At 52.2% G+C, this 14,708-nt stretch overlaps 1 protein-coding gene across 1 annotated transcript in view; it reads right to left on the reverse strand.

The window, feature by feature from the left end:
* Positions 1-97: 97 nt before the first annotated feature.
* LOC102755598 (hepatoma-derived growth factor-related protein 2) overlaps positions 98-14,708 on the reverse strand; it is an 18,737-nt gene continuing 4,126 nt past the window's right edge. The window contains exons 5-17 of the mRNA XM_015566922.1: positions 7,953-8,144; positions 7,278-7,394; positions 7,100-7,171; positions 5,823-5,988; positions 5,609-5,684; positions 5,194-5,509; positions 3,901-4,004; positions 3,076-3,149; positions 2,843-2,913; positions 2,377-2,478; positions 1,957-2,170; positions 1,106-1,238; positions 98-665 (exon numbers count right to left, since the gene is read on the reverse strand). Of these exons, the coding sequence (XP_015422408.1) occupies positions 563-665; positions 1,106-1,238; positions 1,957-2,170; positions 2,377-2,478; positions 2,843-2,913; positions 3,076-3,149; positions 3,901-4,004; positions 5,194-5,509; positions 5,609-5,684; positions 5,823-5,988; positions 7,100-7,171; positions 7,278-7,394; positions 7,953-8,144 (1,740 nt within the window). The 3' untranslated portion in view covers positions 98-562. The remainder of the gene's footprint in view (positions 666-1,105; positions 1,239-1,956; positions 2,171-2,376; positions 2,479-2,842; positions 2,914-3,075; positions 3,150-3,900; positions 4,005-5,193; positions 5,510-5,608; positions 5,685-5,822; positions 5,989-7,099; positions 7,172-7,277; positions 7,395-7,952; positions 8,145-14,708) is intronic.

The following is a 14,708-nucleotide window of genomic DNA, read 5'->3' on the forward strand; positions in this document are numbered from 1 at the left end:
CACTGTCCCGGACCTGCCCCCCCTGCCCCCCCGGCCTCTTGTTTCTCCTTTCTGGGCACTGGGCAGCCAAACCCAGGACATCAAACCACAGCTTCCATTTGAGCCTCGAAGTTCAGAGAGTTTTATTTTTCCTTTATTAGTTTTGGAAAGGCCTTGCTCCCACCCCATTTCTTCACCATCAGGCCTGCCGGGCGGGGAACACCATTAAAACCAAGCTCACATTCACTGTATAGGGTGACACTATGGCTTAAACCCTTTGTCCCCAATAGGGCCCTTGACAGCTACAGACCTCTCCCCATTCTAGCCCAGCTGCACCAGTAACACTAGAAAACCAAGCCAATAAAAGTGATTTTTTTTTCATTAAAAAAACCCTTTATAGTCATTTCATGTCGGTTGGAAATCACAGAAATTGGGCAGAAAAAAAACCCCGAGGGACAAATACAAATGAAGAGCACAGCATCTCCCCAACAGTTCTCTGCTCCCTGGGCGGCCGGGAAGGAGTGGGGCAGGCCTACGGGCATCTACATGACGGGCGGGGCCTGGCCGCCGGGCTGCCCGGGGCTCAGCTGTCCTCGTCGTCCAGGGACTCAGAGTCCACGTGCGCCCTCTGGCGCTCCTGCCGGTCCTTCCCTGGCCCGTCCAGGTCGGGGCCCTCCCTCGCGCTGCTGGTGAAGCACAGCACGGTGGGGGTGAGCAAACTGCCTTTCTGTCTGTCTCCGTCTACCACTGCCAAACTAAAAGCCCTAGGCCCATCCCACCGTGCCCAATGCAGTGGGTGTGTGTTGAATGGTCTGGGGTTCTCAGCAGGCCGCACACCACACTCGAGGGTGCTTGTGAGAGACTGCCTGCACCCACTCCTGGAGAGTTGGGAGGAAGCCACTGTCTCTAGGATCTGACCCAGGGCAGCTCAGCGCCCTCGCCTGGGGCGTCCTCAGGGGTCTGTTACCAAGGTAGGGGATGGGAGGCCAGCACATGGGGGCCAAGTCTCTGGGACCCTGACCAGGATAAGCAGCCCAGACATCAGGGTGCCTTCTCAGCAAGTTGCCCCCCTCCCCTGCTTTCTTAGAAAGTCTCCCCCAGTGCCACAGCCCCCAGGGACACTTACTCATTGTGTAACAAGTCTTCAGAGGAGCCCCCCACTGGCCCCTCTTCCAAGTTCTGTCCTTCCTCCTGTTCCTTGTCCTCCGTGCTCCCACCCTTCTGGGATGTGGCCTCACCATTCACTGAGGCTGAGAGATCTGGGGGAGGGAAAGGGGTCATACGACACTGTGGTGCTATTGCCCAGGACCCCTGTCCCCTCCCCATTGAGAGCAGGTGGGAGAGCAAGCCAGCTTTGGGACAGGGGACCCTCGATACCCCTGAAGGACCCTGGCCCCATGTGTCCACAATCACCTCTACCTCCGTGCCTCCCAGTCGCATGGGGACTGCCAGCTCCACCAGGCCACGGCTGGCTGCATGTGCTTCTGCAGCCAGCCCAGGCCCCTGAAGAAGGGAGGGGCCAGTAAATGAGTGCTGAGGCTGGGACAGAGGAAACACCCCGCTGGGCTAGCCCCCAGGCTGCTGAGGCTTCTTCAGCCGAGCCAATTTAACACCAGTCTGAAGGGCTACTCTAAGCATCTGTCATGAGGACCAGGTGACGCCAGCAGGAACACCTCCTGCTCCCAAAGGCCACTGTCCCTGCTGGAAACATCCTTTTTCCTCTCAGCTCACCCATGACCCTCCAGCTGCAGCCCAAGGCCTGTGCCTCACTTGGCTCACACACACTTGGCGCGCGCGCACGCACACACACACACACACACCCTCCTACACTGCCTGACTCTGAGAGTCCAGAGACCGTGAGGGGCAGAGGTGTGCGCGTGTACCAGCCACGAGCTGCCTTGGGGACAAAGCCAGGCCTCCGCAGAGAGCACAGGACACACCACCACTGTCATCAGGGGAGGCGCCCACCCAGCTCACCAGCACTGGCCTCATCCTCCGCCCTCTCCGACGGGGCCTCCTCTCCAACCGGAGCCTCCTCAGGCTTCTCTGCCTCCGCTGGCTCCTTCTCCGCTCCGGTCCTGGTTGCCTTCTGAATGGCCTCAATCTTTGGTCCCAGGACCCGAGACTTGAGCCGGGTGTAGACCTCCGCAGCCTTCTCCATCACCTCCTTGTTGGCCTTGTAACGGCGAATCTGCCCGCCAAGAGGCCTGGCTCAGGGAGTGTAGTCGGCCTCACCCCCCCTCCCCGCCCTGAGACCCTCCCTATTGCTGCCACCATCTGGGCACCTCCCACGGAGGCTGGCACACCCCTGGGCAGTCCACTGGCCCTCTCCTCACTGACCAAGGGCAGCTGTGGCTAGACCCCGGCCTGCTTCCAACCCTGGGCCTCCAACTGTACCTTTTTCAACGTGGCCACCACATCAGTGTTCTTCTGGAGAATATGCGAGGTCACCTGCAGGGTCCCGAGCTCCTCTAGTGCGTTCAAACACCTCTTCACATCCTGAGGGTGGGAAAGTAAGAAGTAAGGAGGGACAGCACCTAGGCGACCCAATAGGTCAGAGTAGGACACCTCAGGGCTTTCCCTTTGGAAAGAGCTGCAGAAAGACCCAGATTTGGAGGGATCTTGGGGCCTGCCCACAGCACCAGCTGGCAGGGACACTGAGCACTGCACATCAGGATGGCCCTCAGCTAGGGGACACACAATAAAAACAATGAATCCTGCCCCACCCCGCCCCATCCACCCCAAGGAACCCTGGATTTCCCTCAATTCCTGGAGACTTCTAAGGGAGCTCTAGACATGCAGGGGTGGCAGGGACTGCTTCATCAGGGAAAGTGGCTCCTCATGACCCCAAGGTGTGTCTTACCGGATTATCGACCTTTAGGGCGAACTTGATCTCGCTGTGCAGTTTCTGAAGCTTCTCCTCCACGGAAGGTTCTGTGGCCAGGAGAGAACGCACTGCCTGGGCCTCAGCTCCCAAGCCCAGACTTGGCCAAGGGCCTGAGCACCACTACGTGACAGAAGAATCTGCCCCCCTCCCAACCTCAGCAACTGTGGGCTGCAAGACCTTGGCAGCGACTGTGACAGCTGAGCCCTCACCTTTCTTCTTCTCAACCTTCCTGTCGGATGGGAACCCTTCTGACCGCTTCCGGGTTCGTTCCACCTTCATGGGCCTGTGAAGACTCAATCCCTTTAGGCCTCTGACCAACATCCACGAAGCCACCCTGCCCCAACCACTGCCATCCTCCCCACTAAGGGCCGGGAGCTACAGAAGAAAACCTTCAGGAGGCCCCAAAGCTGTGCGGAGGGGTCAGGGGTCATCATGACCTGGTCTAAGACAGGCACCTAGGACAAACCATGTGAAATCTCAAAGTTCTTTTTTTTTTAATATGTGGCTGCGGGGTAATGTCTAGTATGTAAGACCCAGTGAATGAGTTATTAAAAGGCGCTCCACTTGGACACTCACAGACAACAGCAACACTCGTTAACATGGTTCCAGTTCTATACTCTACTCGGCAGTCAGGCTGCAAGTTCCCAGTGGGCAGATTCCAACCAGTGGCTGGAATTCCACTTCAAAATGTCAGGGAGATGTGCTGGCCCCACACCTCAGTGGGTCTTGGACTTAAAAAGCCTGAGAACCACTGGTCTGGGGACAGGTCCCCCTTTGGCACTACTGACATCAGGGCCAGGTTATTCTCTGTGGGGGGCCATCCTGCATACTATGCTGTGTTGAGCAGCATCCCTGGCCCCCATTCACTTGATGTCTGGAACACCCCAAAGACCACAATCCTGAACAGAGGACACTTCAACAGGATCTGTTTACCAACTAAATTTGGAAGCTGGGCCCCTCCAAGGAGGAGTGAGGACCTGGGGACCAGGATGGGCCTCGGGGAGCTAGGGCAGACAGGCTAAGTGAGTGCTGACCTGGATCGGGACTTCTCCTCAGGGCGCCCTTTCTTCTCCTTCTGGCTGGGTCTCTTCACGGGCTCTGTGTTTTGTGGCTGCAACTTCTTAGCTGATTTCTTCACCTGCAGCAGCAAAATAGAGGGGCTGGAGCGGCAGGGGCTGGCTCTGAACTCCTGAACTCCCCCTTGGGGAGACAACACTTCCTGCCACCACCTTCATACTGCTGGGAGCTGGGAGAATGGACAGGATGCAATGGGAAAGGTCCCTGTGTCCCATCCATCCCTGGCAGCAGATTTCAGGCTCTGAAAGGTCCACCAACAGTGGGGCAGCCCTTCGTATTCCTTCTTCCAAGCAGGACACTTCCTGAGGCAGGGAACTTGGTCTCTCCTTTAGGACAAGGGAAAGCGACTGGGAGAGAACAGGATGTTGTCAGGGTTTCCCCATTCCCACGTGAAGTGGGATCCTGGTCTAGGACGTGATGGACCTTGGAAGTCAGACTCTCGGATTCAGGCCCACACCAACATATGGGGCTTGATTGTCACCACTGCCCTTTGCTGGCATCAGTCCTCTTGACTACTCCCATGCTCACCCCACAAGCTGTTACCCCATAGTGGCCACAGGACACATGTGGACATCTAAGTCAATCCACCCTTTGTCTGCATACAGCCCTTCAGGTCTCCCACTTCCCTCAGGGTAAAAGTCTAAGTCCTCCCCACTATCCACAAGGCCCTGCACATCCTGACTCCATTCCCTCCCTGACCTCACCTTCTTCTCTCCCCCTGGCTCACTCTGATCCAGCCATACAGCCCTTCTTCTTCCTCCAACATGCCAGGCATGGTCTTGCCCCAGGGCCTTTGCACAGGCTATGCCCACAGTCTAGGAAGTTGTCCTCCAAGTTATCTTCCCAGATCACCTCCCACTTAACTCAGATCCCTACATGTCACCTTCTCAACTGAAGCCTTTAGGGTCTACCCCATTTAAAATAGAAACCCTCCCATCCCAACACTTCATGTCCTTCCCTTTGCCTTATTCCTCTTAGCACAGAATGCTCTGGAAAGCACCATGTAACATTTTAATGTTGTTTACTCTTTCTCCCGCCCTCGGATATCAGCTCCTTAACATTGGGGGTTTCTGTGTGTCACCCACTTCTTTCGTGCCACACCCCCAGCACCCAGAACAGTGTCTAGTACACAGCAGGTGCTCAATGAACATGCTGGATAAAGGGTGGGTGTTAGGGAGAAGCCTCTTCAGTTACCCATGTTTCCCCATCAACCCCCATGGGCTACATGACCCCCGCCAGGTGGGGCGCACCTCTCTCTCCAGCTCAGCCTCCGGCTCCGAGTCAGAGGAGGACTGGGGCCCCCGTCCCCGACCCTTCCGGCCACGCTGCTTCCTGACGGGCTCTTCCTCATCCCTGACCTCATCGCCGCTGCTTCCCCCACTGCCCCCTTGCAGGGCTTCCCCACGCTCAGCCCGTTCGCGCCTCCGCTCCTTCTCTTCCTTCTCCTGCTCCCGTAGCCGCCGCAGCTCTTCCTCCTGCTCCCGGCGCCGCCGGGCCTCCAGCTCACGTCGCCGTTCCTCATCACGGCGCTTCCACTCGCTGATTCGGTCTACCTCCTCACTGTCGCTGGGGGTGCAGGCCAATTAGAGAGGGGGCCTGTCCTCAGAAGGCACTGCTCCAGACCCACCCACAGCCTGGCTGAGGACCCTATCAGAAGCAACCCACCTGTCACTGCTTGAGCTGCTCGGGGGCCGCTCAGGCTTCGGTTTCCGCCCGCGGGGCTTGGGGGGAGGCTTCTCAGCTACGAAAAAGAAAGGGTGGCCTTCTTCTGCACTGTCCTCCAGGCGGGGCAGGGGACCCCACAGCCCAGCCCAAACGCAAGGGCCCATGTGGGGCAGGCCCCAGGGAACCAGGTCAGAACCAGCGCCAGCTACCCTACCTGGCTTCCTGCTCCTGGGAGGCTTCTTTACTGACACATCGGAGTCTGAGGAGGAGGACGAGGAGGCCAAAGAGGAGGAAGAGGCCGACCTGGCCACGGCCACTGGCTCACCTTTGACCCCTTCAGATTCTGGTTTGGAGTCTGAGTCAGAGGCCGATGGCGGCTTCTGGAAGAGGCCGAGGAATGGAGGTGAGAGAGCAGACCCCAGCACCCCTTATCAACCCCAACCCACAGCATTTCGCCTCCCTCAAAAAAGCTTTTTTAGGCTTAGCATCACAGGCAGCCCTGGATGTGCCTACAGCTGCCTGATCCTTCACCTTGGTCATAGTGCATAACTTCCCCAGACCTCCCTCCTCCTGGTAAAGTGCAAGGATTTTTCCCAGTGGCAAGAGCTTTTTAAAATCTTGCCTGGAGGCCCAACTAGATGTGCTGCCCTCTTCCACTGTCTCTGCCCCCGAGCTCCTGAGTCCCCAGCACACACTTGTACATGTACACTCACATCCACGTGTGTACATGCACACACTACACATAACGCTTGTATATAACTCGTACATAGCTCACACATGTCAGACAACACACTCATGTACTTGTACACACCACACATGCACACTTGTACAGGTATGCACATGCTCATACACGCACAAGCACATACAATACATACATCCATCCATTCATACACACACACACACACACACACACACAACACAGCTCTCTCTCACACACACATGCACACAGCTTCCTCTCTCTCTCTCTCTCTCTCTGATGCCAACACCTGTAAAAGACAGGAGCGGCAAAAAATAGGTCATCTGCTCAGGGAAGTGCTCTGCACACATGGTACTCAGAAACTAGGGGCTGAGGCCATCAGTGAAGCCAGAGGTGGAAGTCAGCATTCCCCTGGCCTACACCCTATCCTCCTCCAAAACGGACCCGACTCTAATTGTGGACAGTGGTTGGTGACCTTGAGGGAAGCTCTAAGAGTTTCTCCCATGTGAGCATGAAAAAAAAAAAAACCCACCTCCAGCCTGGCTGGTGTTGCTCAGTGACTTAGCGTCAACCCAGGAACTAAGAGGTCAGGGTACATGCCCGGGTTACAGGCTCAATCCCCAGTAGGGGGTGTGCAGGAGGCAGCCAATCAATGATTCTCGCTCATCATTGATGTTTCTATCTCTCTCTCCCCCTCTCCTTTCCTCTCTGAAATCAATAAAGATATACGTATTTAACAAAAATAAATAAGTAAAATGTAAACATACTTTAAAAAACACACAACACACCTCTACCTTTTTCTTCCGTCCTGCCAGGGGGCCCCGCCGTGGCACCCGAACCATGGCTTTCTTCTCAGGGGTGAAATCCTGGGCAGAGAGAAGAGAGCTGAACAGAATTCAACTGGCTGGCCACTGCTCGGTTCCCACCTGTGCATCTCTCCCCACCCACCTAAGGAGCAAACCACCTGTTCACCTGGTCACTGGTCTTCTCTGACTCAGATGAGCTTTCAGAGTTCTCCTCCTCAGACGGGGACACACTAGCCTGATCCAGGTCACTGGAGGCCTTCCGGGCTCGTTTTGAGACCGACATCTGGAGGGAGAGCAACCCAAACAGACCAGAAAAGCATATGTGCTCAGCAGAGCCGTCTCCCCCCTGACCCCTCTTAGCCCGGGAAAGAGCTCGAACTCTCCAACAGAGGTGGGGAATTCTGACCCAAGGGCCGTATAAGGCCCAAGAAATCATTTGGTCTGGCCTGCCAAGGCATTAGAGATGAGTTAATTAACCCCTTCCCCGGCAGAAACGTGTATACACGTTTTCACAAAATGTTCTTTTTTCAGTCGTCGACGAGTATACTCGTCTAAAAACTTTACCTTCAAAAACCAGCTACATACATACCATTCTAAATAATTTTCTCTGGCACGAGAATGTTATAAGTATCCAAGTGGCCCTTGACAGAAAAAAGGTTCCCCACCCCTGCTCTAGAACTTCTAACGAGGTCAACTGGGACCCTTCGAGAATCTGATTAAAAAACCAGGAGTGGGTAAGTAAGCTGCAGGATGCAACTTCAGGCTGGAAAGAGAAAGTCAGGGCATTGCTGGGCCACTAGCCCCTCACAGGCCAGGTGCACCTGCCCCACCCCACCCCTACCTTCAAGGTTGATGCTTTTCGCTTCAGACTGCTGTTGTCACTGCTCTTGTCTGAGTCTGAATCACTCTCCATCCTGTCGCTGGCAGCTGCAGCAGTCACAGCTGTGACAGTCATGACGCCCCTGTCCTCGTCGTCCTCACTCCTCCCTGCCGGGTCAGCTTCAGGGGCCTCACTGTCCGAGGAACTCACCGGCTGGGAGGAGGGGGCAGAGACAGTGAGTTCATTCTCAGGCTTGGGTGGATTTCCCAACCAGGGCAGTGACCCAGAGGACAGCACCCACCAGTGGCAGTGTCTCAAATGCCAGGGCCTCCTCACTTTCCCAATGGGGAAATTGAGGCCCAGAAAGCCCTGAGAACTGAGGCAGGAGGCTGAGATGGACAAAACTATGATTCAAGCACTGTGGGACACATGGTAAAACCCTGGGCAAGTGACGTAAGCCTCTCTGTGCCTCAGTTTCCACATCAAAGCAATGAGGATGTCACCGCTTTGGCCGCACAGGGCTATCGCAAGGATGAGACACAAGTGGTATGTGATGTACTTAGAACAGTGCCCAGACTGGCAAGAGATCCATCAAGGCTTGCTTTTTGTTACTATTACTATTATTACTATTCTCATAATTAAGAGAAGGGAGCTGACCTAACACAGGACCTCTGGGCTTAAACTTCAAGGCACTGTTATTTCTGCTTTACCCCAAATTCCTATAGAATGGAATACTATTCGCCATAAAGAGGGATGAAGCTCTGACACAACCTTATGTGTGGCATTTGTTCTACTCAAACCATATGCTAGGCTCATTTACAACTCACTTTTGGGAGGAGGTACTCGGTGCCAGGTACTGTGCTAGGTAGATGGTAAGTGCACAGATATGAACAGAACATGGTCCCTGCCCCTGGGGAACTTACAATCTAATGGGAGAAACCAACCATAGCCACCTGGACAGACCAATGTCACACTGTGGTGAAGGGCAACAATGAAGATATCAGCACATGAGTGGGAAGGATCAGAGAGAGGTGTATGCCAAGTGGTAGGAGTATTTTGCACTGGGAAGGGGACCTCAGAAGACATGACATTTTAGCTGAGGAGTTGTCCCAAGCATACAAAGGGATAGGGGCTAGAGCAGCCGTTGGCAGACTACGGCCCGCGGGCCGGATCCGGCCTGTTTGAAATGAATAAAACTAAAAAAAAAAAAAAAAGACCGTACCCTTTTATGTAATGATGTTTACTTTGACTTTATATTAGTTCACACAAACACTCCATCCATGCTTTTGTTCCGGCCCTCCGGTCCAGTTTAAGAACCCACTGTGGCCCTCGAGTCAGAAAGTTTGCCCACCCCTGGTCTAGAGGCATTTGGGAAGACAGGATTGGCATAAGTGAAGGTTCACCTAAGGAATCCGGACAAGTAGGGGAGGGGGGTGCGGGGCGGGGAGAGGCACAGCGAAAGAAAAGCAAATGACAGCAGACAGGCTGGGGGGTTAGGCCCGGCCAGGTGAGGCAGGGGTGATCAAGGCTCGAGGCGGTCAGCAGATGGCACAATGACAGGCCACAGGGCTTTCTCGGGTCCCTTTTTGAACTTCTGTATGTTTCATGTTTGTGTGAGGAAGACGGATGGGCCCCGGTCATATATAGCCATCATTCAGTCATTCAAAGAACATCACGGAATACCTGCTATATGCCTGGCCCTGTGCTGGGGCTAGAGACGAGTAAGACAGGGTCCCTGTTCTTGGGAGCCTCATAGTCTAATGGGGATATAGACAAGTAAATGCAATTACAACACAGCATGAGGGGAGGCACCCAGCCAAATCCAAGTGTAAAATCTGACCAGGTTTTTTCACAGTATGCACCTCTTTTCTAAATAACTGATTTTTTAAAGAACAAGACTGAGATTCTTAAAAGCTACATTCTCTGGAATCATGTGGAAACAACCCAAATGTCTATATACTGACGAGTAAATAAAATGTGGGATAGCTATAGAATGGAATACTATTCAGCCATAAAAAGGAATGAAGCTCTGACACATGCTAACCAACACGAGTGAACCTTGAAAGCATGCTCAGTGAGAGAAGATACAAAGGCCAAATACATGATTCCATTCATATGAAATGTCCAGAATATGCAAAATCATCAAAACAGAAAGTAGGTTAGTAGTTCCTACTGTAGGGCAAGAGAGAATTGAGGGTGACTGCTAATGACGAAGGTTTCTTTGGGGGTAATAGGAATGTTCTGGAATCAGACAGTAGTGATGGTTGCACAACATTGTGAAAGTATTAAAAGCCATTGTACTGTATGCTTTAAAATTCTGAATTTTATGTTAGTGAATTTTACCCTAATTAAGAAAAAAGACACTACCCCCAAAAAGCCACATTCCCTTGGTGTGATGACAGTTGGGGTTCTATGGATTGGAGCAGGGCATCCATGCTGACCAAGAAATAAGCGAGGAGGAACAAAAGGGCATGAGGACAGGAGAGGGCTGCACCAACGGGACGAACTAAGTGAGACTAGAAAGAGGAGTGAGGAGAGGTGGAGGTTTGTGTGGCTGGGTGGCCAGGAGGAGGGAAGACCGGTCATGAACAGCTGGACAGAGGTAGAGGCCAAGTCCCAGCAGCAAATCAAATAGAAGAGAATGGAAATGTGAGAGTAGAAGCGTGGGCGCCACAGCCAGACCGGGACAGCAGTGACACAGGAAGGACCCAGCGGATGGAATGGCCGGGAGGGACTCAGTCCATTACTCCCACTCCATGCTCACTCGGGTACGGAGCCACATTCTTCCCACTCCGAGAAATTGAAGTCATAAGTCCCCGCCCCGTGCCCCACCCCGGCCTTCACCACGATCCCTATTTAACAGGAGAGAAAAACGAGAATCAAGTGTTGACAGGACTTGGCAACTCAGCACCAAACACCTTTTGTCTCCCCTGCATCACTGTGACCTTAGGCAGGGAGGCAGGGCCTTGTCTGTGTGGTTGACAAGATTAAAAAGTATAAACCTAAGTAGGCTAAGGCCCACACCTAAAACGCTAGAGGAATCATGCCTTTATGGTGGGTTTGTCACACTGTCCTCCAGGACTGAGGAGCACCACTGGTGGACAGAGAAAGGAGATGCTATCCCGTTTGTCCCTTGGAGAGTAAGTGACTAACTGGCTGGTCCAATGCATCTGCAAGTGTTAAGTCAAGTGCAAACCACCAAACACTGAACTCATCCTCTCTCTTCTCTCCCCATCTCTTTCTCTCTGTGTGTAACTTGTGGAAGCTGTTATCCTCCTTTTGCAGATGAGAAAAAAGCTGGTGTGACAAGACAGCACAGCAAGTGTCAGAGATGGGATGCAAGGCAGGTTCACCTTGGCCACGAAGCCTGGGTCCTGCACACAGCTAGTGCTTATTAGATGCCTCCTCACTTCTACCGAGCTCTTTTTTTAAATATATTTTGATTTTTTTTTTTTTTTTTTACAGAGAGGAAGGGAGAGGGATAGACAGCCAGAAACATCGATGAGAGAGAAACATCGATCAGCTGCCTCCTGCACACCCCCTACCGGGGATGTGCCCGCAACCAACGTACATGCCCTTGACCAGAATCGAACCTGGGACCCTTCAGTCTGCAGGCCGACGCTCTATCCACTGAGCCAAACCGGTCAGGGCACTACCGAGCTCTTGATCAACTGTGCCTCCATGGCCCAGTCAGGCGATTGGGATGAATGGGCGTGGTTCACAATTAGGGAAACAGAGACTCTGGACACTGACTTGCCCTACACTGTGCCTGTGGGTAGAGCCAGGAGCGCTGATCTGAGTCAGCCCATGGCATCTAAGTGTCGGGAACTCTGATCCATGTGGAGAAGTTTGGGGGACATTTGGACACCCAGTGGCTAAGTGATGAGATGATCACTCATTTCTCTCAATGCCTTACTGAATCTGGATATGAATGAGGTGGAAAGGGAACGTGAAAGCCAGCCTGGCTTCCTCATTCCCAACTACTATCTTGCACTTACAAGGTACCTGACACACATTTGCTCACTTGAACCTAGGTTCAGATGCCCACATGGCACTGCTCTTTTTTTTTCAATAGATTGTTATTGATTTCAGAGATGGAGAGATAAAAAACATCAATGATGAGAATCACAGATCAGCTATCACCTGCATGACCCCAATGGGGATCGAGCCTGCAACCCGGGCATGTACTGTACCCTAACCAGGAATCAAAACGCGAATTCTTGGGTTCATGAGTTGATGCTCAACCACTGAGCCACACTGGCCAGGCTACCAGGCTAATTTTTAAGTTGACAATTTTGTATGGTCCACGAATGTTATAAATATCCAAATGGCCCTTGGCAGAAAAAAGGTTCCCCACCCCTGATGTAGAGGTTATTCTTGGGGCCTTCCTCCTCATCCTCCAGGCCCTTATCATGGCTTCTATCAGCCAGAGGAAAGAAATTTCACTCCGGATGGCAGGAGGCCTACGTTTTAGTCCCAGCTCTACTCTAACCAGCTTGAGAACCTTAGATAGGTCCCCTTACCTCTTCCTCTACCAGTGACCAGATACATTAAATGGCATCCTTCTAGGTTAATGGTGTTCAACCAAGGGTGACTTTGTCCCTCATTTGGCAATGTCTAGAGACATTCTGGTTATCATGTTGGGGTGCTCCTGGCATTGAGTGCATGGGGGCCAGAGAAGCTGTTCAATATTCCATGGTGCCTAGGACAGCCCCCCACAAAAAGGTCTCACAGATTCCAGCTGGGTCCCTCTGAGCAATCAAGTGAACTCTCTGGGCTTTAGTTTGCTCATCTGTAAAATGGGAAAAATGCCACTGGCCCACCCCACTCTAGGATTACTGTGTGGATCAAAAGACAATGAAGTTGGAACCATAGCAAGATACCATTTTTCACCTCCTGGCTTGGCCAAGGGATGTGGAACAGGCCTTGCCAGACACTCCTGGTAGGAACACCAGATGAGTTAAGGCTGTCGGAAAGAATGAGGCTATTCTCTGCACGTTGCCATGGGCCAGTCATCAAGCTATATTATTGGGGGGATAAAGCAAAGTAGAGAATTATATGCTATAAAAAAGAAAGCTATAGGGTTTTATATGCATAAAGAATCCTGGAAGGATATATAAGGAACTGGTAGCTGTGGCTGTCTTAAGAGGAAATGGAAACAGAGTGACCAGGAGGCAGGAATGACTTTTCACTGTACGCCCCTTTTGTACCTTTTCAATTTTGTACCATGACACTGTACTCCCACTCAAAATGTAAAAATAAACTGCAAACTTAGAGGATGAAAAAAGAGACTGTTCAGGTACCCATAAAGCAATGACTCTAAGTCTGTAGACTGGCTCCACCAGAAGCATCTAGGATGATACCTGGGAAGAAAAACCCCAAGGGCCCCAGAGCTCAGCCCTAAACTACTAAACCTAAACCTCTAGGGAAGTAGGGGTGAGGTCCAGGGATCTAGACTGTAAACCGATATTCCATCTGTAGGCACAGACTGGTTAAAGAACCAAACAGCAGTGCTAAGCTCTCACACTCAGAGCTACTTCTCAACATGGGGAGCCTGCATGGGCCTAGTTTAATGTCAAGGTCATACCATTTTTGAGTTCTCTTTCCTCGAGGGCAAGCATCTACATAGTAGTTAGCAAGCTGTGGGTGTGCAATAAATATTAAATGGAGTGATGATTCACCAGGAGGCAATAAGCTTAGGATGTAACCAAAAAGAACTTGAGGTGGGGCCAGAAAAAGAGCTCATGAAACTCAACTACCTTAAAGACCTTCCGATTCCCAGTTAGGGATGTGCAATGCAAAGGAAAAGAGTGGGTATCAAACCAGGGGACCTCTGTCTCCCAGACCCATCACTGGAGGTAAAAGTCAAATACCCCCCAACATGCACTAAATATGTGAACCTAGTCCACCTGTTGAGTGAACCCTAAATTCTGGGCCATGAGCTCCTGGAAGGCAAGAAGTGTGTCAGTCATTTTGAATTCCTGGTCCCTAACTGGTACAGGTGTCAGTACAGTAGTCTGCTGGATCAGTTGGTGGACTGAGCCACAGGGGGCACACCCAAACCATCTTAAGATCCGAAGTTCTCAAGCAGGACCTGGCCCCACAGAACCAAGCCCTCTCTGACTCCTGCTTCCCTCCCCACAGACCTTGCTGGTAGTACTTTTTCTCTCTTCCAGCCAAGCTCTGCCCACGTTGGTCAGTTTGCTTCCAGCCAATCTTGAGCCCACCCATGCTGAGGCCAGGCTACTCCGCCTCCCTACGCCACCCACAGAAACCCCAAAAGCAGTGGTTAACAACAGAGTGAAGAACCCCGCCTAGCCTCCCTTCATCTGCATCTCACCCCAAAATACCCAGAGTGAGGCACCCCTCTGCCGTCCTTTTGCAGCCTTCCACAGCTTCCTATGAACTTAACTTCAACTTTTCTAGATCTTTCCCTTCCCTGAATGTTTTCAGATACTGATTTGCCACTAAGATGTCATCTCTATGATCCTTGGCATTTTTTTCCACTTAAGCAAGAACTCTCACATGTACTAACTGCTGTCTTTTTCCAAGTCTAAAATCTGGCAGTAATGGCAGAAGTGGGGGTTATTATTAAAAGGAAAAATGTTTTTCTTAGAAAACAAAAGGTTTTATAAGAGCTAACACTATTATAAATTCACACTAATCCCAGAGCAGTGGGTCTCACCAGGGGTAAGCCCACATCCCTCCACCCCACCCAAGGGACACTAGGCAATGTCTGAGGACATACTTGATTGTCACAACTTGGGGGGGGAGGGG

The sequence above is a fragment of the Myotis davidii genome, unplaced genomic scaffold (genome assembly GCF_000327345.1).
Source record: "Myotis davidii unplaced genomic scaffold, ASM32734v1 scaffold551, whole genome shotgun sequence".
NCBI lineage: Eukaryota > Metazoa > Chordata > Mammalia > Chiroptera > Vespertilionidae > Myotis > Myotis davidii.